Here is a 26410-nt window from a genome sequence, read left to right on the forward strand (position 1 = left end):
CCGGCCAAACCCTAACGACGCTGGGCCAATTGTGCGCCGCCCTATGGGACTCCCAATCACGTCCGGTTGTGATACCGCCTGGAATCGAACCAGGGTCTGTAGTGACGCGTCTAGCATTGAGATGCAGTGATCGCTGTGCCACTCGGAAGCCCAATAGCATGACTGAGAAGTCAAGAGTTTGGCACATGCCATTGACTAAATGTATTATAATGTATGTTTTGGTTTGAGTCAAGTTGAAGCAGGGAATCATTATATTTGGTGTAATGTCCTTACATTCCAATTATTCTATCCTGTGACTATATTATTAGTGAATGAATGACTCCATCTGAACCAGCTAACACACAGGTACATCTTTATTCAGAAAAGTCAGGTGAATGTGTCCATCATTGTTCAATCTCTGTGTGACCTTTTAACTCTTAAGAGCATCTACTTGTCCCTCCCTCTCTCCTGTACCTCTACACTCCTCCTCTCCCTCTCTCATGTATCTCTTCACTCCTCCTCCTCTCCCTCTCTCCTGTACCTCTTCACTCATCCTCCTCTCCCTCTCTTCTGTACCTCTTCACTCCTCCTCTACCTCTTTTCTGTACCTCTTCACTCCACCTCTCCCTCTCTCCTGTACCTCTACATGCCTCCTCTCCCTCTCTCCTGTACCTCTTCACCCCCCTCCTCTCCCTCTTTCTTGTTTCTCCTCTCCCGTACCACTTCACACCTCCTCCTCTCCATCTCTCCTGTACCTCTACACTCCTCCTCCTCTCCCTGTCTCCTGTACCTCTTCATCTCCCTCTCCCTCTCTCTCCTGTCTCAGGGTTTGGGGCTAGGGCTGGGTCCGGGGGTCTTGCGTCCGGACAGGATAGGTGGCAGGATGGGTTTGGCGTTGGAGCCTGGGCGTGCCGTGGTGGCGCCCGGAGAGAGAAGCTCGGAGCCGTGGCGAGGGGCATCAGGAGTGTGGCCAGATTCTACTTGATCTGGGGGAGAACCAAGTACACAACCAATGAGTTACTAATACTTAGAAAGATTTGTGCTTTTCATATATAAAGAGAGGATCCATAACCGGTATATCTAGGGAGTTGTTTACATACAACTTAGCCAAATACATTTAAACTCAGTTTTTCACAATTCCTGACATTTAATCCAAGTAAAAATTCCCTGTCTTAGGTCCGTTAGGATCACCACTTTATTTTAAGAATGTGAAATGTCAGAATAATAGTAGAGAGAATTATTTATTTCCACTTTTATTTCTTTCATCACATTCCCAGTGGGTCAGAAGTTTACATACACTCAATTAGTATTTGGTAGCATTGCCTTTAAATTGTTTAACTTGGGTCAAACATTTTGGGTAGCCTTCCACAAGCTTCCCACAATAAGTTGGGTGAATTTGGCCCATTCCTCCTGACAGAGCTGGTGTAACTGAGTCAGGTTTGTAGGCCTCCTTGCTCGCACACGCTTTTTCAGTTCTGCCCACACATTTTCTATAGGGTTGAGGTCAGGGCTTTGTGATGGCCACTCCAATACCTTGACTTTGTTGACCTTAAGCCATGTTGCCACAAATTTGGAAGTATGCTTGAGGTCATTGTCCATTTGGAAGACTCATTTGCGACCAAGCTTTAACTTCCTGACTGATGCCATCTATTTTGTGAAGTGCACCAGTCCCTCCTGCAGCAAAGCACCCCCACAACATGATGCTGCCACCCCCATGCTTCACGGTTGGGATGGTGTTCTTCGGCTTGCAAGCCTCCCCCTTTTTCCTCCAAACATAACGATGGTCATTATGGCCAAACAGTTCTATTTTTGTTTCATCAGACCAGAGGACATTTCTCCAAAAAGCACAATCTTTGTCCACATGTGCAGTTGCAAACCGTAATCTGGCCTTTTTATGGCGGTTTTGGAGCAGTGGCTTCTTCCTTGCTGAGCGGCCTTTCAGGTTATGTCGATATAGGACTCGTTTTATTGTAGATATAGATACTTTCGTACCTGTTTCCTCCAGCATCTTCACAAGGTCCTTTGCTGTTGTTCTGGGATTGATTTGCACTTTTCGCAACAATGTACGTTCATCTCTAGGAGACAGAACGTGTCTCCTTCCTGAGCGGTATGACGGCTGCGTGGTCCCATGGTGTTTCTACTTGGGTACTATTGTTTGTACAGATGAACGCGGTACCTTCAGGCATGTGGAAATTGCTCCCAAGGATGAACCAGACTAGTGGAGGTCTACAATTTTTTTCTGAGGTCTTGGCTGATTTCTTTTGATTTTCCCATGATGTCAAGCAAAGAGGCACTGAGTTTGAAGGTAGGCCTTAAAATACATCCACAGGTACACCTCCAATTGACTCAAATGATGTCAATTAGCCTATCAGAAGCTTCTAAAGCCATGACATTTTCTGGAATTTTCCAAGCTGTTTAAAGGCACAGACAACTTAGTGTATGTAAATGTCTGACCCACTGGAATTGTGATACAGTGAATTATAAGTGAAATAATCTGTGTGTAAACAATAATTGGAAAAATTACTTGTGTCATGCACAAAGTAGATGTCCTACCCGACTTGCCAAAACTATTGTTTGTTAACAAGAAATCTGTGGAGTGGTTGTAAAAGTCTATGTAAACTTCTGACTTCAACTGTATATTATCATACATCTAGAACAAGAGGATCACACTAGAAAGTATTGAGGGAACAGAGAGAAACAGATTGATGACTAGCCAACACAGTTCTATGAGGTAGAGGAAGGTATCAGAACCAGTCCCAATAAGTGTCATGACAAAATGTCCACCTGCTAGAGAGAGAGACATGAAGAAAGGCAGAGACAGAGACAGATACAGAGAGGGAGCCAGTCATTGGTCAAAACGAGAGGAGATTAAGATCAGAAAAAAAACGTGTCTCATCGCTTTTAAAAAGATTTGTAGCACTCTCATTTTTAACTTAGCATTCACACATGCATACACTGGATGTGGGATGTTGTTGGTTGAGTCGTATGCTGTTGGTTGAGTCGTATGCAGTAAGTCACCTTTCAGCATGTCCAGGTTGTGTCCCAGAGAGGAGACATCCAGGGGCTCCACGGTTGTGTCCAAGCCCAGGTCTGAACACCCGGCTGGCCCTGCTGTCTCTGAGAAGGCCCCTGCTGAGCTGGGAATGGACAGGCCAGAACTAGCATGGGAGTCATCAGAGCTGATACCAGAGGGGAGAGAGAGAGAGACAGGGTAAGGGAAAGAGAAAATCATGGGAAGAGAGAGAGAGAGAGAGAGAGAGAGAGAGAGAGAGAGAGAGAGAGAGAGAGAGAGAGAGAGAGAGAGAAAGGGAAAGAGAAAATCATGGGAAGAGAGAGAGACAGAGACAGAGAGAGAGAGAGTAAAACAGAGAGAGGAAGAGAGATAGAGAGAGAGTACAACAGAGAGAGAGAGAGAGTAAAACAGGGAGAGAGAGTAAAACAGAGAGAGAGAGAGAGTAAAACAGGGAGAGAGAGTAAAACAGAGAGAGAGAGAGAGTAAAACAGGGAGAGAGAGTAAAACAGAGAGAGAGAGACAGACAGAGAGACACACAGAGAAATAATAAAGACAAGTGAAAAGGAGAAAGCAATGGAGCTGCCAAGTGTGTGTATGTACATTACTGTTACAGTAGATAGACTGGTAGAAACCTGACACACAGTATTAAAGTCTCATTGGCAGGTTGGCTCTGTCCCAGTCTAGTCTCACACTGACACAACCCCTCCTTCTCATAGGGCTGTCAGGAACATATTCTGATGTGAACCCAGATACTTGAGGAGAGAAAGTGATGGAAAGTGCCATCAGCGATAAGACACTCCTCCGTCAAATATGTCCCATAGAGAGAGACAGGTAAAACATATCCCATACAGGTGGTATCAGACAGTCTGTGTTGAAGGCAAACTGGCCTAAGCATGCAGACTTCGAGATCTTTTATAGCCATGAAAACTGGGCTAAATTTGTACCAGTTAATTGAGGTCATGTCATTAGGTACAGTGCATTCGGAAAGTATTCAGACCCCTTGAATTCTTCCAAATTTTGTTACGTTACAGCCTTATTCTAAAATTGGTAAAATATTTTTGCACACCTGTATTTGGGGAGTTTCTCCCATTCTTTTCTGCAGATCATCTCAAGCTCAGTCAGGTTGGATGGGGAGCATTGCTGCACAGCTATTTCAGGTCTCTTCAGAGATGTTCGATCAGGTTCAAGTCCAGGATCTGGCTGGGCCACTCAAGGACATTCAGAGACTTGTCCTGAAGCCACTCCTGCGTTACCTTGGCTGTGTGCTTAGGGTCGTTGTCCTGTTTGAAGGTGAACGTTCGCCCAAGTCTGAGGTCCTGAGCGCTCTGGAGCAGGTTTTCATCAAGGATCTCTCTGTACTTTGCTCCGTTCATCTTTGCCTCGATCCAGCCAGCTCTAGGAAGAGAGTCTTGGTGGTTCCAAATTTTTTCCATTTAAGAATGATGGAGGCCACTATGTTCTTGGGGACCTTCAATGCTGCATACATTTTCTGGTACCCTTCTCCAGATCTGTGCCTCGTCTCTGAGCTCTTCCTTCCACCTCATGGCTTGGTTTTTGCTCTGACATGCACTGTCAACTGTGGGACCTTACTGTATATAGACAGATGTGAGCCTTTGCAAATGATGTCCAATCAATTAAATTTACCCCAGGTGGACTCCAATCAAGTTGTAGAAACATCAAGGATGATCAATGGAAACAGGATGCACCTGAGCTCAATGTTGAGTCTCATAGCGAAATACTTATGTAAATAAGTTATGTTAATTTGCTTTATATGAATTAGCTAAAATTTCAAACAATCTGTTTTTATGGGGTATTGTGTGTAGATTGATAGAAAAATAAAATATGTAATCCATTTTAGAACAAGGCTGTAACGTAACAACATGTGGAAAAAGTCAAGGGGTCTGAATACTTTCTGAATGCACTGTACAGTGGGGCAAAAAAGTATTTAGTCAGCCACCAATTGTGCAAGTTCTCCCACTTAAAAAGATGAGAAGCGCCTGTAATTTTCATCATAGGTACACTTCAACTATGACAGACAAAATGAGAAAAAAAATCCAGAAAATCACATTGTAGGATTTTTAATGAATTTATTTGGTATTTGGTCAATAACAAAACTTTATCTCGATACTTTGTTATATACCCTTTGGTGGCAATGACACAGGTCAAACGTTTTCTGTAAGGTTTTCACACACTGTTGCTGGTATTTTGGCCCATTCCTCCATGCAGATCTCCTCTAGAGCAGTGATGTTTTGGGGCTGTCGCTGGGCAACACGGACTTTCAACTCCCTCCAAAGATTTTCTATGGGGTTGAGATCTGGAGACTGGCTAGGCCACTCCAGGACCTTGAAATGCTTCTTACGAAGCCACTCATTCGTTGCCCGGGCAGTGTGTTTGGGATCATTGTCATGCTGAAAGACCCAGCCACGTTTCATCTTCAATGCCCTTGCTGATGGAAGGAGGTTTCCACTCAAAATCTCACGATACATGGCCCCATTCATTCTTTCCTTTACACGGATCAGTCGTCCTGGTCCCTTTGCAGAAAAACAGCCCCAAAGCATGATGTTTCCACCCCCATGCTTCACAGTAGGTATGGTGTTCTTTGGATGCAACTCAGCATTCTTTGTCCTCCAAACACGACGAGTTGAGTTTTTACCAAAAAGTTCTATTTTGGTTTCATCTGACCATATGACATTCTCCCAATCCTCTTCTGGATCATCCAAATGCTCTCTAGCAAACTTCAGATGGGCCTGGACATGTACTGGCTTAAGCAGGGGGACACGTCTGGCACTGATGGTAGGCTTTGTTACTTTGGTCCCAGCTCTCTGCAGGTCATTCACTAGGTCCCCCCGTGTGCTTTTGGGATTTTTGCTCACCGTTCCTGTGATCATTTTGACCCCACGGGGTGAGATCTTGCATGGAGCCCCAGATCAGTGGTCTTGTATGTCTTCCATTTCCTAATAATTGCTCCCACAGTTGATTTCTTCAAACCAAGCTGCTTACCTATTGCAGATTCAGTATTCCCAGCCTGGTGCAGGTCTACAATTTTGTTTCTGGTGTCCTTTGACAGCTCTTTGGTCTTGGCCATAGTGGAGTTTGGAGTGTGACTGTTTGAGGTTGTGGACAGGTGTCTTTTATACTGATAACAAGTTCAAACAGGTGCCATTAATACAGGTAACGAGTGGAGGACAGAGGAGCCTCTTAAAGAAGAAGTTACAGGTCTGTGAGAGCCAGACATCTTGCTTGTTTGTAGGTGACCAAATACTTATTTTCCACCATAATTTGCAATAAATTCATAAAAAATCCTACAATGTGATTTTCTGGATTTTGTTTTCTCATTTTGTCTGTCATAGTTGACGTGTACCTATGATGAAAATTACAGGCCTCTCATCTTTTTAAGTGGGAGAACTTGCACAATTGGTGGCTGACTAAATACTTTTTTGCCCCACTGTATGTCATTAGGTATGTCATTCCATGGACTTTGCCTTGGGATAGGTTCAGACATCATTCTTCTGAACATCTTGGTTTTTTAATGGATTGGTTGCTATGAATAACTGACTACCCAAGGACATTCTAAAACACCTCCCACACCTATATGTCACGCCCTGACCTTAAGAGACCCTTTTATGTCTCTATTTTGGTTGGTCAGGGCGTGAGTTGGGGTGGGCATTCTATGTCCTTTTTTCTATGCTTTGTGTTTCTTTGTTTTGGCCTGGTGTGGCTCTCAATCAGGGACAGCTGTACTTCGTTGTCGCTGATTGAGAGTCATACTTAGGCAGCCTGTTTTCCTTTGGGGTTTGTGGGTAGATCATTTCTGTTTAGTGTTTTGCACCTGACGGGACTGTTCGGTTGTTCTTTTGTTTTGCTTGTCGGATTTAGTGTTTAGTTTTATCATTAAAAATGACGAACACTTACCACGCTGCATTTTGGTCTGATTTCTCTTCCCCTTCATCTGAGGATGACGAAGACCGTTAGACTATATTTAAATCCAAAGCCAACGAGGAGGATTTTGGAAAGATCTATTCAATCCATAATTAAAGAAGTTATTCAGTAAAATAGAGTTGCTGGAATGGCACAGCTATTTCAACTAAATCAGAAGCATAACAACACTACTTTACAGGTCACAAGAAAATAGGTAAGAAAATTACTTAGTGGCAGTAATGTGAGGGACTTCCTCCCTTAAAACCTGTTAGGGCTAGGGGGCAGTATTTACACGGCCGGATAAAAAACGCACCCAATTTAATCTGGTTACTACTCCTACCTAGTAACTAGAATATGCATATAATTATTGGCTTTGGATAGAAAACACCCTAAAGTTTCTAAAACTGTTTGAATGGTGTCTGTGAGTATAACAGAACTCATATGGCAGGCAAAAACCTGAGAAGATTCCTTAAAGGAAGTGTCCTCTCTGACAAGATCTTGTTCTTCTTGTCTCTGTTTATTGAAGACTGAGGATCTTTGCTGTAACGTGACACTTCCTACGGCTCCCATAGGCTCTCAGAGCCCGGGAAAAAGCTGAATGATGTCATTCCAGCCCCAGGCTGAAACACATTTGCGCTTTTGGCAAGTGGCCGATAAGAGGATAATGGGCTTAGGCGCGTGCACGAGTCGATCCCGTGCTTTATTTTCTTTCGTCTATTTACCTAAACGCAGATTCCTGGTCGGAATATTATCGCTTTTTTACGAGAAAAATGGCATATAAATTGATTTTAAACAGCGGTTGACATGCTTTGAAGTACGGTAATGGAATCTTTAGATTTTTTTTGTCACGAAATGCGCCGTGCTCGTAACCCTTATTTACCCTTTCGGATAGTGTCTTGAACGCACGAACAAAACGCCGCTGTTTGGATATAACAATGGATTATTTGGGACCAAACCAACATTTGTTATTGAAGTAGAAGTCCTGGGTGTGCATTCTGACGAAGAACATCAAAGGTAATCAAACTTTTCTAATAGTAAATCGGAGTTTGGTGAAGGCTAAACTTGCTGGGTGTCTAAATAGCTAGCCCTGTGATGCCGGGCTATCTACTTAGAATATTGCAAAATGTGCTTTCACCAAAAAGCTATTTTAAAATCGGACATATCGAGTGCATAGAGGAGTTCTGTATCTATAATTCTTAAAGTAATTGTTATGCTTTTTGTGAACGTTTATCGTGAGTAATTTAGTAAATTGTTAGTAAATTCGCCGGAAGTTTGCGGGGGTATGCTAGTTCTGAACGTCACATGCTAATGTAAAAAGCTGGTTTTTGATATAAATATGAACTTGATTGAACAAAACATGCATGTATTGTATAACATAATGTCCTAGGTGTGTCATCTGATGAAGATCATCAAAGGTTAGTGCTGCATTTAGCTGTCTTCTGGGTTTTTGTGACATTATATGCTAGCTTGAAAAATGGGTGTCTGATTATTTCTGGCTGGGTACTCTGCTGACATAATCTAATGTTTTGCTTTCGTTGTAAAGCCTTTTTGAAATCGGACAGTGTGGTTAGATTAACGAGAGTCTTGTCTTTAAAATGCTGTAAAATAGTCATATGTTTGAGAAATTGAAGTAATAGCATTTCTAAGGTATTTGAATAACGCGCCACAGGATTCCACTGGCTGTTACGTAGGTGGGACGATTTGGTGCCACCTACCCTAGAGAGGTTAAACCTATACTCCCTGTTGGTTGTACGTTAATAAATGACTAGCTATCATACATGCTGAATACATAGAAATGCTTATTTCCCCGGAGTAAGTCGTAAGTTGTGTTAATGGTTATTCCAGTGTACACAGGGAGGAGGCATTAGCAGGGACAGATATCCATCAACGTTTAGGTGTACAGAGACCTGCCCCCAGATGGTGTGGAGTTGTTACCCGAGAACTCAGTAAAGAAGAAGCTCTTGAACACATAAGGTCAGCCAGTGAATACTACTACATAAGGTCAGCCAGTGAAAATGACTACATAAGGTCAGCCAGTGAAAACTACTACATAAGGTCAGCCAGTGAAAACTACTACATAAGGTCAGCCAGTGAAAACTACTACATAAGGTCAGCCAGTGAATACTAGTACATAAGGTCAGCCAGTGAATACTAGTACATAAGGTCAGCCAGTGAATACTACTACAGAAGGTCAGCCAGTGAATACTACTACATAAGGTCAGCCAGTGAATACTACTACATAAGGTCAGCCAGTGAATACTACTACATAAGGTCAGCCAGTGAATATTACTACATAAGGTCAGCCAGTGAATACTACTACATAAGGTCAGCCAGTGAATACTACTACATAAGGTCAGCCAGTGAATACTACTACATAAGGTCAGCCAGTGAATAATACTACATAAGGTCAGCCAGTGAATATTACTACATAAGGTCAGCCAGTGAATACTAGTACATAAGGTCAGCCAGTGAATACTAATACATAAGGTCAGCCAGTGAATACTATACATAAGGTCAGCCAGTGAATACTACTACATAAGGTCAGCCAGTTAATACTAACACGTAAGGTCAGCCAGTGAATACTAACACATAAGGTCAGCCAGTGAATACTACTACATAAGGTCAGCCAGTGAATACTACTACATACAGTCAGCCAGTGAATACTACTACATACAGTCAGCCAGTGAATACTAGTACATAAGGTCAGCCAGTGAATACTAGTACATAAGGTCAGCCAGTGAATACTACTACAGAAGGTCAGCCAGTGAATACTACTACATAAGGTCAGCCAGTGAATACTACTACATAAGGTCAGCCAGTGAATACTACTACATAAGGTCAGCCAGTGAATATTACTACATAAGGTCAGCCAGTGAATACTACTACATAAGGTCAGCCAGTGAATACTACTACATAAGGTCAGCCAGTGAATACTACTACATAAGGTCAGCCAGTGAATAATACTACATAAGGTCAGCCAGTGAATATTACTACATAAGGTCAGCCAGTGAATACTAGTACATAAGGTCAGCCAGTGAATACTAATACATAAGGTCAGCCAGTGAATACTACTACATAAGGTCAGCCAGTTAATACTAACACGTAAGGTCAGCCAGTGAATACTAACACATAAGGTCAGCCAGTGAATACTACTACATAAGGTCAGCCAGTGAATACTACTACATACAGTCAGCCAGTGAATACTACTACATACAGTCAGCCAGTGAATACTAGTACATAAGGTCAGCCAGTGAATACTACTACATAAGGTCAGCCAGTGAATACTAATACATAAGGTCAGCCAGTTAATACTAACACATAAGGTCAGCCAGTGAATACTACTACATAAGGTCAGCCAGTGAATACTACTACATAAGGTCAGCCAGTGAATACTACTACATAAGGTCAGCCAGTTAATACTACTACATAAGGTCAGCCAGTGAATACTAGTACATACATTCAGCCAGTGAATACTAACACAAGTGTGTGCACTGCTCCTGATCAATCATAATAATATAGATTGGAACTGTGCAGGTTGGTACGTTTCAGTCTATTAGAAAATAATAAAGATCAGCATTACAGTGGATGCTAGACAGTCCCCTAGAGGACTATACTATATAAATACAACAGCAGTGGATATAGTTGAGACTATACAAGTTGAGACTATAATAGTGTGTGTGTGTGTGTGTGTGTGTGTGTGTGTGTGTGTGTGTGTGTGTGTGTGTGTGTGTGTGTGTGTGTGTGTGTGTTGGGTACAGACCTGTTATTCTCTGAGTGGTTGTGTTGTCCGTCATGGCTGGCTCTAGGCATCATGGGGGATGAGAGGGCGGGGTCCCGCTGCGTCTGAGAGGCCAATGATGATGGAGCTGTGTGAACACACCTGGGAGACACACATAAATCTTACACATAACATGTCATAACATGATAGCGTCAACATGATAGTGTCACTAGCTTGGTAAGAGATTGTAGCTGCAACACATTGGTGATATGCAGAGGTTCGTTATACCTAAACAACACCTGATATGAAATCTATCACTTTAAACTGAGACTCAGTGATGAGGTTGCCAGGAGCAGCAGGATATTGCAGCGGAGCGCGATGCAAGACGCAGCACTTACAATAAACATCTGTTCATGTGCACAGATGCACTTCACGCAACATGATAGCTATGGGGCCTTGTGATTCATACTCCTAGTTGTTGCAGAAGTCGGCCTGATATTGCTGTTTACACCGTGCATCGCTGACTACCTTAAATCTCAAGAGATGTTTGTATGCGTTTCTCACACACAAAATATAAACACACACACTTTGTTCTGTTCTGAAGGTGACCATCCTGCCCAACATGCATCTGAAAACACAGTCTCAGTAAAACATGAGACATTATGCAGAACTTGACTTAGAGTATATGTCCTGTCAGCATGAGTGTGAATGGCAGCGGGGTGAACTTTACTCCACCACACACACTGGACTCCTAACACACACACACACACACACACACACACACACACACACACACACACACACACACCACCCTTGTGGGTGGTTAGAGCTGATTACCGAGCCATATGAGTTCCGGTCCATTGGAGAGCAGGTCCACCAGAGAGAGAATAGCTCTGGGTTGGAACATGAGAGGAGATGGCTGATTGGCTAAATCTACAGCATTGGTATTTGGTGAACAGAGCTGTACAATGACTTACTGGATCAGTCTTTGAAGAAGCAAGGGTCCTAACTGAGAGGGCACGCACGCACGCACACACGCACGCACACACACTTTTCACCATGACCTCTCTAGCTCCCTCTGCTGTTGGCATGCAATACAACACCATTCTACCACATGCCCTTGTAACCTGCCACTTCAACATCAGGGTCAAATGTGGCCAATCAGGACAACAGGAGAGGCTGTTGATGCCTAGAATAGCTGTTGATTTGAAGTGAACACTCCAATCAAGTCTGAGTGGTACGGTATAGTGTACCTCTTGAAGAGCTGGGTGTAGGCTCTGGGACTCTTCCCCATCAGAGCCTCTCTGACCAGCTGCTGCCGTCTGTGGATGGAGGCCAGCTCCTACGGCACAGAGAGAGAGATACAGTATTTAAACATGATGCTGTGTCTGTGGATGGAGGCCAGCTCCTACGGCCCAGAGAGAGAGATACAGTATTTAAACATGATGCTGTGTCTGTGGATGGAGGCCAGCTCCTACGGCCCAGAGAGAGAGAGATACAGTATTTAAACATGATGCTGTCTGTGGATGGAGGCCAGCTCCTACGGCACAGAGAGAGAGATACAGTATTTAAACATGATGCTGTATCTGTGGATGGAGGCCAGCTCCTACGGCCCAGAGAGAGAGAGATACAGTATTTAAACATGATGCTGTGTCTGTGGATGGAGGCCAGCTCCTACGGCCCAGAGAGAGAGAGATACAGTATTTAAACATGATGCTGTGTCTGTGGATGGAGGCCAGCTCCTACGGCCCAGAGAGAGAGATACAGTATTTAAACATGATGCTGTCTGTGTATGGAGGCCAGCTCCTACGGACCAGAGAGAGAGATACAGTGTTTAAACATGATGCTGTCTGTGGATGGAGGCCAGCTCCTACGGCCCAGAGAGAGAGAGATACAGTATTTAAACATGATGCTGTATCTGTGGATGGAGGCCAGCTCCTACAGCCCAGAGAGAGAGATACAGTATTTAAACATGATGCTGTGTCTGTGGATGGAGGCCAGCTCCTACGGCCCAGAGAGAAAGGTACAGTATTTAAACATGATGCTGTCTGTGGATGGAGGCCAGCTCCTACGGCCCAGAGAGAGAGATACAGTATTTAAACATGACGCTGTGTCTGTGCATGGAGGCCAGCTCCTACAGACCAGAGAGAGAGATACAGTATTTAAACATGACGCTGTCTGTGGATGGAGGCCAGCTCCTACGGTCCAGAGAGAGAGATACAGTATTTAAACATGATGCTGTCTGTGGATGGAGTCCAGCTCTTACGGCCCAGAGAGAGAGATACAGTATTTAAACATGATGCTGTCTGTGGATGGAGTCCAGCTCTTACGGCCCAGAGAGAGAGATACAGTATTTAAACATGATGCTGTCTGTGGATGGAGGCCAGTTCCTACGGCCCAGAGAGAGAGATACAGTATTTAAACATGATGCTGTATCTGTGGATGGAGGCCAGCTCCTACGGCCCAGAGAGAGATACAGTATTTAAACATGACACTGTGTCTGTGGATGGAGGCCAGCTCCTACGGCACAGAGAGAGAGATACAGTATTTAAACATGACGCTGTCTGTGGATGGAGGCCAGCTCCTACGGCACAGAGAGAGAGATACAGTATTTAAACATGATGCTGTCTGTGGATGGAGGCCAGCTCCTACGGCCCAGAGAGAGAGAGATACAGTATTTAAACATGATGCTGTCTGTGGATGGAGGCCAGCTCCTACGGCCCAGAGAGAGAGAGATACAGTATTTAAACATGACGCTGTATCTGTGGATGGAGGCCAGCTCCTACGGCCCAGAGAGAGAGATACAGTATTTAAACATGATGCTGTATGTGGATGGAGGCCAGCTCCTACGGCCCAGAGAGAGAGAGTTGCAGTATTTAAACATGATGCTGTCTGTGGATGGAGGCCAGCTCCTACGGCCCAGAGAGAGAGAGATACAGTATTTAAACATGATGCTGTCTGTGGATGGAGGCCAGCTCCTACGGCCCAGAGAGAGAGATACAGTATTTAAACATGATGCTGTCTGTGGATGGAGGCCAGCTCCTACGACCCAGAGAGAGAGAGATACAGTATTTAAACATGATGCTGTGTCTGTGGATGGAGGCCAGCTCCTACGGCCCAGAGAGAGAGATACAGTATTTAAACATGATGCTGTCTGTGGATGGAGTCCAGCTCCTACGGCCCAGAGAGAGAGATACAGTATTTAAACATGATGCTGTCTGTGGATGGAGGCCAGCTCCTACGGCCCAGAGAGAGAGAGATACAGTATTTAAACATGATGCTGTCTGTGGATGGAGTCCAGCTCCTACGGCCCAGAGAGAGAGATACAGTATTTAAACATGATGCTGTCTGTGGATGGAGGCCAGCTCCTACGGCCCAGAGAGAGAGATACAGTATTTAAACAACTAATCAACTGCTCACCAAGACCTTGATTGGTTGAATCAAACAAATTAGCGCTGGGCTGAAACAAAAGCCTGAATACCATAGTTGACCAGGTGCAGGGTTGGTGACTACTGACGTGTGTGTGTTGTGACTCACTGCTGAGGTCTTCTCTGGGGTGAGCTGGGCCTGGACCTTGTTGTAGTACTTCCTATAGTTGTGGTCCGAGGGGTCCATGTCTGGAGCGGAGCGGGACTTAAAGATTGTCTCTGGCCTGGTGGAGGGGGCTGGGGGCGCCTCGTCCACTAAGGAGTCCCTCTTCAACTCTGTCACAGATGCTGACACGTTAATGACACACTCGGTCGCACATATATGTGCTGTAATGCACACAAACACACACCCACCCGTGGAGGTGTTGTCTGGGGTGTCTGTGGTGCTCTGGTCCTCTCCTCCCTGCTCCTCCACTCCCAGATAGTCCTTCACCACCTGCCTCAGGGTTCTGTATGCCTCCACTGGCTCATCTGAACACACACACACTATTAAAATAATCTCCATACATTAGTACAGCAAGTCTGCGTATCTTTCTTCGCATCCCTGTCGTCCGCACACACACACACACACACACACACACACGTCCCTCGCCAGACATAAGATTCTTTAGATAAATCTCTTAAAGTGACTGTCCAGCGTTTCCAGATATCTCAGAAATATGACCTATCATTTATTACAATACGAGTGAAATAGTTTTCCTTCCAAAATATGGTAATTAAGTATGTTAAAAGCAGCTTTTCTGGTTTGGAATGGTGTGGGCGTATACCGGTCATTAAAAATATTCACGCGAGTAGGCCACTGATTGGCTATATTAGCCGGTAAGTAAATAGCAAGCATTTTTTAAATGTTCTGTTTGAGATACAAGTTTGAGGTGGGTTTTTTTCTCTCTAATTTATGCTTTGGACACAAATAATAATAAAGGACACGCCAACAACATTATTTGGGTAAGAGAACATGAACTTTTAACAGTAAGATTTTCACTGGACATTGGTAGTTTCAATAGGAACGCACCTTTGGTTGTGGCCTGACATTTTTTATTTCTTTATATGGTAGGATGCAGGTCAACTCTGAAAGCTTTAGTTGGTTCATGGAGTGAAAACCATCACAAGAACCATTAAAACCATGATAGACAACATGGGTATGCATCTACAGTACCAGTCAAAAGGTTGGACACACCTACTCATTCCAGGGTTTTTCTTTATTTTTTACTATTTTCTACATTGTAGAATACTATTGAAGACATCATAACACATAATATAATAACACATATGGAATCATGTAGTAACCAAAAAAGTGTTAAACAAATCAAAATATATCTTATTTTATATTTGAGATTCTTCGAAGTAGCCACCCTTTGCCTTGATGACAGCTTTGCACACTCTTGGTATTCTCTCAACCAGCTTCATGAGGTAGTCAATTAACAGCCGTGCCTTGTTAAAAGTGCATTTTTTGAATTTCTTTCCTTCTTAATGCATTTGAGCCAATCATAGCCCAATTTGGTAAAAGACCAAGTCCATATTATGGCAAGAACAGCTCAAATAAGCAAAGAGAAATGACAGTCCATCATTACTTTAAGAAATGAAGGTCAGTCAATCTGGAAAATTTCAAGAACTGTGAAAGTTTCTTCAAGTGCAGATGCAAAAACCATCAAGCGCTATGATGAAACTGGCTCTCATGAGGACCGCCACAGGAAAAGAAGACCCAGAGTTACCTCTATGCAGAGGATAAATTCATTAGAGTTACCAGCCTCAGAAATTGCAGCCCAAATAAATGCTTCACAGAGTTCAAGCAACAGACACATCTCAACATCAACTGTTCAGAGGAAACTGTATGAATCAGGCCTTCATGGTCGAATTGCTGCAAAGAAACCACTACTAAAGGACACCAATAAGAAGAAGAGACTTGCTTGGGCCAAGAAACACAAGCAATGGACATTAGACCGGTGGAAATCTGTCCTTTGGTCTGATGAGTCCAAATTTGAGATTTTTGGTTCCAACCACCTTGTCTTTGTGAGACGCAGAGTAGGTGAATGGATGATCTCTGCATGTGTGGTTCCCACCATGAAGGATGGAGGAGGAGATGTGATGGTGTTTTGCTGGTGACACCGTCTGTGATTTATTTAGAATTCAAGGCACACTTAACCAGCATGTCTACCACAGCATTCTGCAGCCATACACCATCCCATCTGGTTTGCGCTTAGTGGGACTATCATTTGTTTTTCAACAGGATAATGACCCAAAACACACCTCCAGGCTGTATAAGGGCTATTTGACCAAGGAGAGTGATGGAGTGCTGCATCAGATGATCTGGCCTCCACAATCACCCAACCTCCACCCAGTTGAGATGGTTTGGGATGAGTTGGACTGCAGAGTGAAGGAAAAGCAGCCAACAACTGCTCAGCACATGTGGGAACTCCTTTAAAACTGTTGGAAAAACATTCCTCATGAAGCTGGTTGAGAGAATGCCAAGAGTGTGAAAAGCTCTCATCAAGGCAAAGGGTGTCTACTTTGAAGAATCTAAAACAAATCAAAATATATTTTAGATTTAACACTTTTTTGGTTTCTACATGATACCTGAAGCGTTATTTTATAGTTGTGATGTCTTCACTATTATTCTACAATGTAGAAAATAGTAAAAATAAAGAAATACCCTTGAATGAGTAGCTGTGTCCAAACGTTTGACTGGTACTGTGTGTGTGTTTCTGTGTTATACAGGAACAAAGTGGAAGACAGTTTCCATTTGAAGTACTATTATATATACCTGCAGTGCCTTCAGAAAGTATTCACACCTCTTGACTTTTTACACATTTCTTGTATTACAGCCTGAATTTAAAATAGATTCTACTCAGATTTTGTGTCACTGTTCTACACACAATACCCCATAATGTATGTAGGCCAGTGACACAAAATCTGAATTGAATCCACTTTAAATTCAGGCAGTAAAACAACAAAACGTGGAAAAGGTCAAGGGGTGTGTGTACCTGAGTGGCCTAGTTACAGTTTCACCTCAATCGGGCTTGAAAATCTATGGCAAGACTTGAAAATGGCTGCCAAGCAATGATCAAAAACCAACTTGACAGAGTTTGAAGAATTTTATAATGTGTAAATATTGTACAATCCAGGTGTGCAAAGCTCTTAGAGACTTACCCAGAAAGACTCACAGCTGTAATTGCTGCCAAAGCTGATTCTAACATGTATTGACTCAGCGGTATGAATACTTGTGTAAATTAGATATTTCTATATTTCATAATCACATTTCTAAAAACACGTTTTGACTTTGTCATTAAGGGGTATTGATAAGGGAATTTATATGTTTAAAGGTAATGATGAAATAATTCCACCCTGAAACATAACTATTAGTGATTATTGGGTTATGTAGCATGTATAATGAATAATTAAAGTACTAAAAGTAAGTAAGTCCAATAAGGTTTGGTAGAGATGTGAGGGATAGAAAGGTGTGTGTGTGTGTGTGTGTGTCTAAGAAAATACAGAGAACAATTCAACTGTGTTTGACCCGACCTGGTTAGAACTCTGAGAAACTTATGATAGGACAGGGAGTCATTTTCAAGGTTCCTCTAATCTCGGGGGAATGGGACTGACAGCGCTGGGTAGTGATAAACAGTGGTGAGAACTCTGGGGAGGGTTACAACTCACCTACTGTTAGTGTGTATGTATGTGCGTAGGATATCTACTGTTCGTGTGTATGTATGTGCGTAAGTAGGGAGTGGATGTCTTTGTATTATGGACTTCAGAACGTTCTCTGAATAAACTGTACAGACCTTTTGCAGAAGCTGAGTCTTTGACTAATTATTATTAACCCAGTGTCTTACAAACCTTGGGGATTAGTCTAAGCTCATTAATTGTTAGTTATTATCATTGGCATCCAAAATTCTCATGACAGGTATTGTGTGTAAAAAAACTGAATTCAGGCTGTAAAACAACAAAATGTGGAGTAAGTCAAGGGGTATGAATACTTTCTGAAGGCACTGCATACCTATATATCTATATTCTATATACTGGTCTGCATCATCATCAGCTACGTACCACAGGGGATGACGTTGTCGAAGAAGCCTGGGCGTTCTCTGTTGATCAGGGCGTATGTATCCACGCGGGCTACAGCCGTATCTATCTGGGTCCGGGTGTACAGGGCTCTGGTCCTCAGCCGCCTGCCGTACTGCTCCTTGTCTGTGGGGATCATCAGGATGTAACGTGGCTCAAAGTGGCTGTTCTTCAGACTGAACACGCCCTGGGAGAACAGTACAGAGAAAATGAGCCTTTCAATGTCATGCTGCTGGGCTATGTGAATGTGTGTGTTGACGCACACCTCCAGCTCCATGTGCACACAGCAGGCCAGACCCTCCCTGGCCACGTCTTCTATGGCCTCACGAGACAGACCATACCAGTGGCCTGCATACTGCATCGTCTGGAGGAATTTACCCTGAGAGAGAGAGAAGACAGAGAATGGAGGAGCAGAGGGAGAAGGAAAAGAGAGACAGACAGACGGAGAGAGGGAGACCGAGAGAGGGGGGGAGACAGACAGACGGAGAGAGTGAGACCGAGAGAGGGGGGAGACAGACAGATAGACGGAGACCGAGAAGGGGAGACCGAGGGGGGGACAAAAAGAGAGAAAACAAAAGTTAACAGAAAGCTGTAAGTTGTGACAGTCAACTATCGTGGGGTGCAACATTTACTTAAAGTTATGAGTCAAATTCATATTCCAAAATGGAAGTGGTCTTCAATGGACCTAGTGGGTCCTTCACAACCCCTGCTATGTCCAGAGAAGAGTAACAACCACAGCTATAATGTCCCCACCTGTGAGGTGAACTCCTGACCCTGCAGTCACTTCCCCTGCTACCCTGTAGTTCACACAGCTGCTCCCTTTGACCCCTCGTCTACTTGCACCTGGGGCCGATATGCTCGGCGTTACGATCCATCACGCTTTATGACCCTACGGACAGCTCTGAGGACTGTAGCCTACTCTCAAGGTGGGCTACACTTTTTTCCAATATTCAGATAGAAATGGAACACATAGAATTGGTAAGGCTCTCATGCCCAAATTCTAGATATCACATTTCTAGTTGATGTTCTGATATAAGTTGTGCCCTACTGACTATTGTGAGACTGCCTCAGGAGCTTGACCCTTGTCGTGCTTAACTTCACCCCCTATTTTTAGAGGGTTGGAAACCATCAGGCCCAAATTACAAAGCACCCTTATCGTTCCTCTGTTGACAGGCTAATTGGAACAATAAAACAAGCACAAGGACCTACTGATTGAGGCACATTTTCAGGATGGAGCTGTGAGTGTGTGTGTGTGCGTGGGGGGATATACAAGTCTGTGATGTACAGTGCATTGTGTGTAGATTGATGAGGATTTATTTTATCCATTTAAGAAGAAGGCTGTAACGTAACAAAATGTGGAGAAAAGGAAGGGATCTGAATACTTTCTGAATTCACTGTATGTTTCTGTCTCCATCTGAACTGGTCTGACGTGGTCTGAATGATCCAGGGAGTCTGTGATATATGTATGTGGTAAGGGAGGAAGGGTCTCCATCTGAACTGGTCTGACGTGGTCTGAATGATCCAGGGAGTCTGTGATATATGTATGTGGTAAGGGAGGAAGGGTCTCCATCTGAACTGGTCTGACGTGGTCTGAATGATCCAGGGAGTCTGTGATATATGTATGTGGTAAGGGAGAAAGGGTCTCCATCTGAACTGGTCTGACGTGGTCTGAATGATCCAGGGAGTCTGTGATATATGTATGTGGTAAGGGAGGAAGGGTCTCCATCTGAACTGGTCTGACGTGGTCTGAATGATCCAGGGAGTCTGTGATATATGTATGTGGAAAGGGAGGAAGGGTCTCCATCTGAACTGGTCTGACGTGGTCTGAATGATCCAGGGAGTCTGTGATATATGTATGTGGTAAGGGAGGAAGGGTCTCCATCTGAACTGGTCTGACGTGGTCTGAATGATCCAGGGAGTCTGTGATATATGTATGTGGTAAGGGAGGAAGGGTCTCCATCTGAACTGGTCTGACGTGGTCTGAATGATCCAGGGAGTCTGTGATATATGTATGTGGTAAGGGAGGAAGGGTCTCCATCTGAACTGGTCTGACGTGGTCTGAATGATCCAGGGAGTCTGTGATATATGTATGTGGTAAGGGAGGAAGGGTCTCCATCTGAACTGGTCTGACGTGGTCTGAATGATCCAGGGAGTCTGTGATATATGTATGTGGTAAGGGAGGAAGGGTCTCCATCTGAACTGGTCTGACGTGGTCTGAATGATCCAGGGAGTCTGTGATATATGTATGTGGAAAGGGAGGAAGGGTCTCCATCTGAACTGGTCTGACGTGGTCTGAATGATCCAGGGAGTCTGTGATATATGTATGTGGTAAGGGAGGAAGGGTCTCCATCTGAACTGGTCTGACGTGGTCTGAATGATCCAGGGAGTCTGTGATATATGTATGTGGTAAGGGAGGAAGGGTCTCCATCTGAACTGGTCTGACGTGGTCTGAATGATCCAGGGAGTCTGTGATATATGTATGTGGTAAGGGAGGAAGGGTCTCCATCTGAACTGGTCTGACGTGGTCTGAATGATCCAGGGAGTCTGTGATATATGTATGTGGTAAGGGAGGAAGGGTCTCCATCTGAACTGGTCTGACGTGGTCTGAATGATCCAGGGAGTCTGTGATATATGTATGTGGTAAGGGAGGAAGGGTCTCCATCTGAACTGGTCTGACGTGGTCTGAATGATCCAGGGAGTCTGTGATATATGTATGTGGAAAGGGAGGAAGGGTCTCCATCTGAACTGGTCTGACGTGGTCTGAATGATCCAGGGAGTCTGTGATATATGTATGTGGTAAGGGAGGAAGGGTCTCCATCTGAACTGGTCTGACGTGGTCTGAATGATCCAGGGAGTCTGTGATATATGTATGTGGTAAGGGAGGAAGGGTCTCCATCTGAACTGGTCTGACGTGGTCTGAATGATCCAGGGAGTCTGTGATATATGTATGTGGTAAGGGAGGAAGGGTCTCCATCTGAACTGGTCTGACGTGGTCTGAATGATCCAGGGAGTCTGTGATATATGTATGTGGTAAGGGAGGAAGGGTCTCCATCTGAACTGGTCTGACGTGGTCTGAATGATCCAGGGAGTCTGTGATATATGTATGTGGAAAGGGAGGAAGGGTCTCCATCTGAACTGGTCTGACGTGGTCTGAATGATCCAGGGAGTCTGTGATATATGTATGTGGTAAGGGAGGAAGGGTCTCCATCTGAACTGGTCTGACATGGTCTGAATGATCCAGGGAGTCTGTGATATATGTATGTGGTAAGGGAGGAAGGGTCTCCATCTGAACTGGTCTGACGTGGTCTGAATGATCCAGGGAGTCTGTGATATATGTATGTGGTAAGGGAGGAAGGGTCTCCATCTGAACTGGTCTGACGTGGTCTGAATGATCCAGGGAGTCTGTGATATATGTATGTGGTAAGGGAGGAAGGGTCTCCATCTGAACTGGTCTGACGTGGTCTGAATGATCCAGGGAGTCTGTGATATATGTATGTGGTAAGGGAGGAAGGGTCTCCATCTGAACTGGTCTGACGTGGTCTGAATGATCCAGGGAGTCTGTGATATATGTATGTGGAAAGGGAGGAAGGGTCTCCATCTGAACTGGTCTGACGTGGTCTGAATGATCCAGGGAGTCTGTGATATATGTATGTGGTAAGGGAGGAAGGGTCTCCATCTGAACTGGTCTGACGTGGTCTGAATGATCCAGGGAGTCTGTGATATATGTATGTGGTAAGGGAGGAAGGGTCTCCATCTGAACTGGTCTGACGTGGTCTGAATGATCCAGGGAGTCTGTGATATATGTATGTGGTAAGGGAGGAAGGGTCTCCATCTGAACTGGTCTGACGTGGTCTGAATGATCCAGGGAGTCTGTGATATATGTATGTGGTAAGGGAGGAAGGGTCTCCATCTGAACTGGTCTGACGTGGTCTGAATGATCCAGGGAGTCTGTGATATATGTATGTGGTAAGGGAGGAAGGGTCTCCATCTGAACTGGTCTGACGTGGTCTGAATGATCCAGGGAGTCTGTGATATATGTATGTGGTAAGGGAGGAAGGGTCTCCATCTGAACTGGTCTGACGTGGTCTGAATGATCCAGGGAGTCTGTGATATATGTATGTGGTAAGGGAGGAAGGGTCTCCATCTGAACTGGTCTGACGTGGTCTGAATGATCCAGGGAGTCTGTGATATATGTATGTGGTAAGGGAGGAAGGGTCTCCATCTGAACTGGTCTGACGTGGTCTGAATGATCCAGGGAGTCTGTGATATATGTATGTGGAAAGGGAGGAAGGGTCTCCATCTGAACTGGTCTGACGTGGTCTGAATGATCCAGGGAGTCTGTGATATATGTATGTGGAAAGGGAGGAAGGGTCTCCATCTGAACTGGTCTGATGTGGTCTGAATGATCCAGGGAGTCTGTCTAAAGAAAAGGAAAAGCTGCCCAGGTTTCCACAGCAAGCAGTCTTCATCAGGGTTTCTGTCTGAAGAACTTCCCCTGAGAACCTTCCTCTGTACTTTACATTGTGCACGGTTAGGATCCCCACTTCACCTGAGAACCTTCCTCTGTACTTTATAGTGTGCACGGTTAGGATCCCCACTTCACCTGAGAACCTTCCTCTGTACTTTAGAGTGTGCTGTTAGGATCCCCACTTCAAAGGGTTTCCTCCTAATATCACTGTGAGAGAGATCTCTATTTATTAAGGCCCCACGGCGCTTACATATTTACCTTTAGAAAGACAAATGAATGGCCCATTCATTTGTCTTTCTAAAGGTAAATATGTAAGCTAAAATATGTAAGTTAAAAGAAAGTTGGCCGGGCAGGCATACTCTATAGTACCTCAGGCCCCCCCGTGTAGGATATCTAGGAGTTCTTCCTTTGGGAATATGTGATAACTCTTGTGCTTTGAAGTGTCACAACTGTTAGATATAAGGAAATATATTTATGTAGCCAACAACTGAGTATGACATAACAAGTGATTTACTGTCTTCTAGAGTTAAGAGAACTACTTACAAAACTTCAAACCAGAAAACTTGTCAAGTCCAGGCTACACACATTTGCACAAATAAATTGCTGGCTGGATGAACAGTGCCTTCGGGAAAGTAAGCAGAACCCCACATTTTATTCTAAAATTGATTTAAAAAAGTTTGTTTTATCAATCTACACACAATACCCCATAATGACAAAGAGAAAACAGGTTGTTTGAAATTTTTGCAAATGTATGAAAAACACAACTGAAATATCACATTTACATACGCTACCGTTCAAAAGTTTGGGGTAACACCTAGAAATGTCCTTGTTTTCCATGAAAACATACATGAAATGAGTTGCAAAATGAATAGGAAATATAGTCAAGACTTTGACAAGGTTATAATGATTTTTAATTGAAATAATAATTATGTCCTTCAAACTTTACTTTCGTCAAAGAATCCTCCATTTGCAGCAATTACAGCCATGCAGACCTTTGGCATTCTAGTTGTCAATTTGTTGAGGTAATCTGAAGAGATTTCACCCCATGCTTCCTGAACCACCTCCCACAAATTGGATTGGCTTGGTGGGCCCTTCTTATGTACCATACGGTCAAGCTGCTCCCACAACAGCTCAATAGGGTTGAGATCCGGTGACTGTGCTGGCCACTCCATTATAGACAGAATACCAGCTGAATGCTTCTTCCCTAAATAGTTCTTGCATAGTTTGGAGCTGTGCTTTGGGTCATTGTCCTGTTGTAGGAGGAAATTCGGTACGACATGGCTTTGCAAAAAGGAGTGATAACCTTACTTCTTCAAGATCCCTTTTACTCTGTACAAATCTCCCACTTCTACCACCATCTACCACCACCAAAGCCCCCCCAGACCATCACATTGCCTCCACCATGCTTCACAGATGGTGTCAAGCACTCCTCCAGCATCTTTTCATTTTTTCTGCATCTCACAAATGTTCTTCTTTGTGATCCGAACACTTTTTTCCAATCTTCCTCTGTCCAGTGTCTGTGTTATTTTGCCCATCTTAATCTTTTATTTTTATTGGCCAGTCTGTGATTTGTCTTTTACTTTGCAACTCTGCCTAGAAGGCCAGCATCCCGGAGTCGCCTCTTCACTGTTGACGTTGAGACTGGTGTTTTGCGGGTACTATTTAATGAAGCTGCCAGTTGAGGACTTGTGAGGCGTCTGTTTCTCAAACTAGACACTAATGTACTTGTCCTCTTGCTCAGTTGTGCACGGGGGCCTCCCACTCTTTCTAATCTGGTTAGAGCCAGTTTGCGCTGTTCTGTGAAGGGAGTAGTACAGCGTTGTACGAGATCTTCAGTTTCTTTGTAATTTCTCGCATGGAATAGCCTTCATTTCTCAGATCAAGAATAGACTGACGAGTTTCAGAAGAAAGTCTTTGTTTCTGGCCATTTTAAGCCTGTAATCGAACCCACAAATGCTGATGCTCCAGATACTCAACTAGTCTAAAGGCCAGTTTTATTGCTTCTTTAATCCGCATAACAGTTTTCAGCTGTGCTAACATAATTGCAAAAGGGTTTTCTAATGATCAATTAGCATTTTAAAATGATAAACATGGATTAGCTAACACAGCGTGCCATTGGAACACTGGAGTGATGGTTGCTGATAATAGGCCCCTGTACGCCTATGTAGATATTCCATAAAAAAGTCTGCCGTTTCCAGCTACAATAGTCATTTACAACATAAAAAATGTCAACACTGTATTTCTGATCAATTTGATGTTATTTTAATGGACCAAAATAAAGTGCTTTTCTTTCAAAAACAAGGACATTTCTAAGTGACCCCAAACTTTTGAGGAGAGGAACACAGAGGAACTCTAGAACTCTGTCAGAGAGACCATCCAGTTCTTGGTCACCTCCCTGACCAAGGCCCTTCTCCCCCGATTGCTCAGTTTGGCCGGGCGGCCAGCTCTAGGAAGAGTCTTGGTGGTTCCAAACTTCTTCCATTTAAGAATAATGGAGGCCATTGTGTTCTTGGGGACCTTTAATGCTGCAGAAATGTTTTGGTAACCTTCACCAAATCTAAGCCTCAACAAAATCATGTCTCGCAGCTCTATGGACAATTCCTTCGACCTCATGGCTTAGTTTTTTCTCTGACATGCACTGTCAACTGTGGGACCTTTTATAGACAGGTGTGTGCTTTTCCAAATCATGTCCAATCAATTGAATTTACCACATGTGGACTCCAATCAAGTTGAAGAAACATCTCAATGATGATCAATGGAAACAGAATTCACCTGAGCTCAATTTTGAGTCTCATAGCAAAGGGTCTGAATATTTATGTAAATCTTACTTAAATGTTTTCTGTTGTTGTTGACATTTGCAAAGAAATTCTCAAAACCTGTTTTCGCTTTGTCATTATGGGGTATTGTGTGTAGATTTCTAAGGATTTGTAAGGTTGTAACGTAGCAAAATGTGGAAAAAGTCAAGGGATCTGAATACTTTCCGAAGACACTGTATATTTAAATTCTGAAGTACGATGAATATGTGGTGGTGTCATGGACAGAGCAAAGAATGGATTGGTTTACCTTTACCTTCACATTTTATCTTTACAAACGGGAATAATTGCAATTGAGACTGACACACTATCAGTGTGTTTGAGGGGATCAGTTTGAGCAAGGCGAGGGGCAGAATCGCTAATGTTGATCACACAACGGATGCAAGGTGATTTGTTGATCAGTAATTCTGCGCAATCACACAGCAACGTAGTCAATCTCAAACATGTACCATGTGAATCATGTTCTGAAAGTCTTCCTCCGTGACAAAATGGTAGTTGCTCCTGTCCTCTTCCCCAAAGTAGGGACCCCTGGTGGTATGGCAGGTTCTGTGACAACAAGAGACAAATGGTTCCAATGACAATACAGCACTACATTCAAGCTAGCAACTCAATTTCATTGGTCATGTACACAGTTTAGCAGGTGTTATGGCTGCAGCGAATTGCTTATGTTCCTGTCAATCAATGCAGTAAATGTCAACAAGCGCACAATAATCCAACATTTAAAATAATCAAAAACGCCTAAGGATCATAATGGTATTGCAACACACCGAGACAGAAAGACGGACAGACTAGACATATAGACGGAGTGAAAACCTACAGGAGGGTGGCTCTCCAGGAACAGGGTTGGAGTAAAAACCTACAGGAGGGTAGCTCTCCAGGAACAGGGTTGGAGTAAAAACGTTCAGCAGGGTAGCTCTCCAGGAACAGGGTTGGAGTAAAAACCTACAGGAGGGTAGCTCTCCAGGAACAGGGTTGGAGTGAAAACCTACAGGAGGGTAGCTTGCCAGGAACAGG

General features: G+C 43.8%; 1 protein-coding gene across 3 annotated transcripts in view; it reads right to left on the bottom strand.

The window, feature by feature from the left end:
- Positions 1–734: 734 nt before the first annotated feature.
- The window catches only part of LOC115199132 (leucine-rich repeat and guanylate kinase domain-containing protein), a 40933-nt gene continuing 15257 nt past the window's right edge, over positions 735–26410 (bottom strand). For all 3 annotated transcript variants that reach the window (XM_029761722.1, XM_029761721.1, XM_029761723.1), the window contains 9 exons: positions 25846–25942; positions 18381–18494; positions 18101–18302; positions 14411–14527; positions 14166–14332; positions 11882–11970; positions 10671–10790; positions 2998–3158; positions 735–965 (listed from right to left, as the gene is read on the bottom strand). In XM_029761722.1, coding sequence (XP_029617582.1) covers positions 802–965; positions 2998–3158; positions 10671–10790; positions 11882–11970; positions 14166–14332; positions 14411–14527; positions 18101–18302; positions 18381–18494; positions 25846–25942 — 1231 coding nt within the window. In that variant the 3' untranslated portion in view covers positions 735–801. The remainder of the gene's footprint in view (positions 966–2997; positions 3159–10670; positions 10791–11881; positions 11971–14165; positions 14333–14410; positions 14528–18100; positions 18303–18380; positions 18495–25845; positions 25943–26410) is intronic.

The sequence above is a fragment of the Salmo trutta genome, chromosome 8, assembly GCF_901001165.1.
Source record: "Salmo trutta chromosome 8, fSalTru1.1, whole genome shotgun sequence".
In the NCBI taxonomy this organism is placed as follows: domain Eukaryota; kingdom Metazoa; phylum Chordata; class Actinopteri; order Salmoniformes; family Salmonidae; genus Salmo; species Salmo trutta.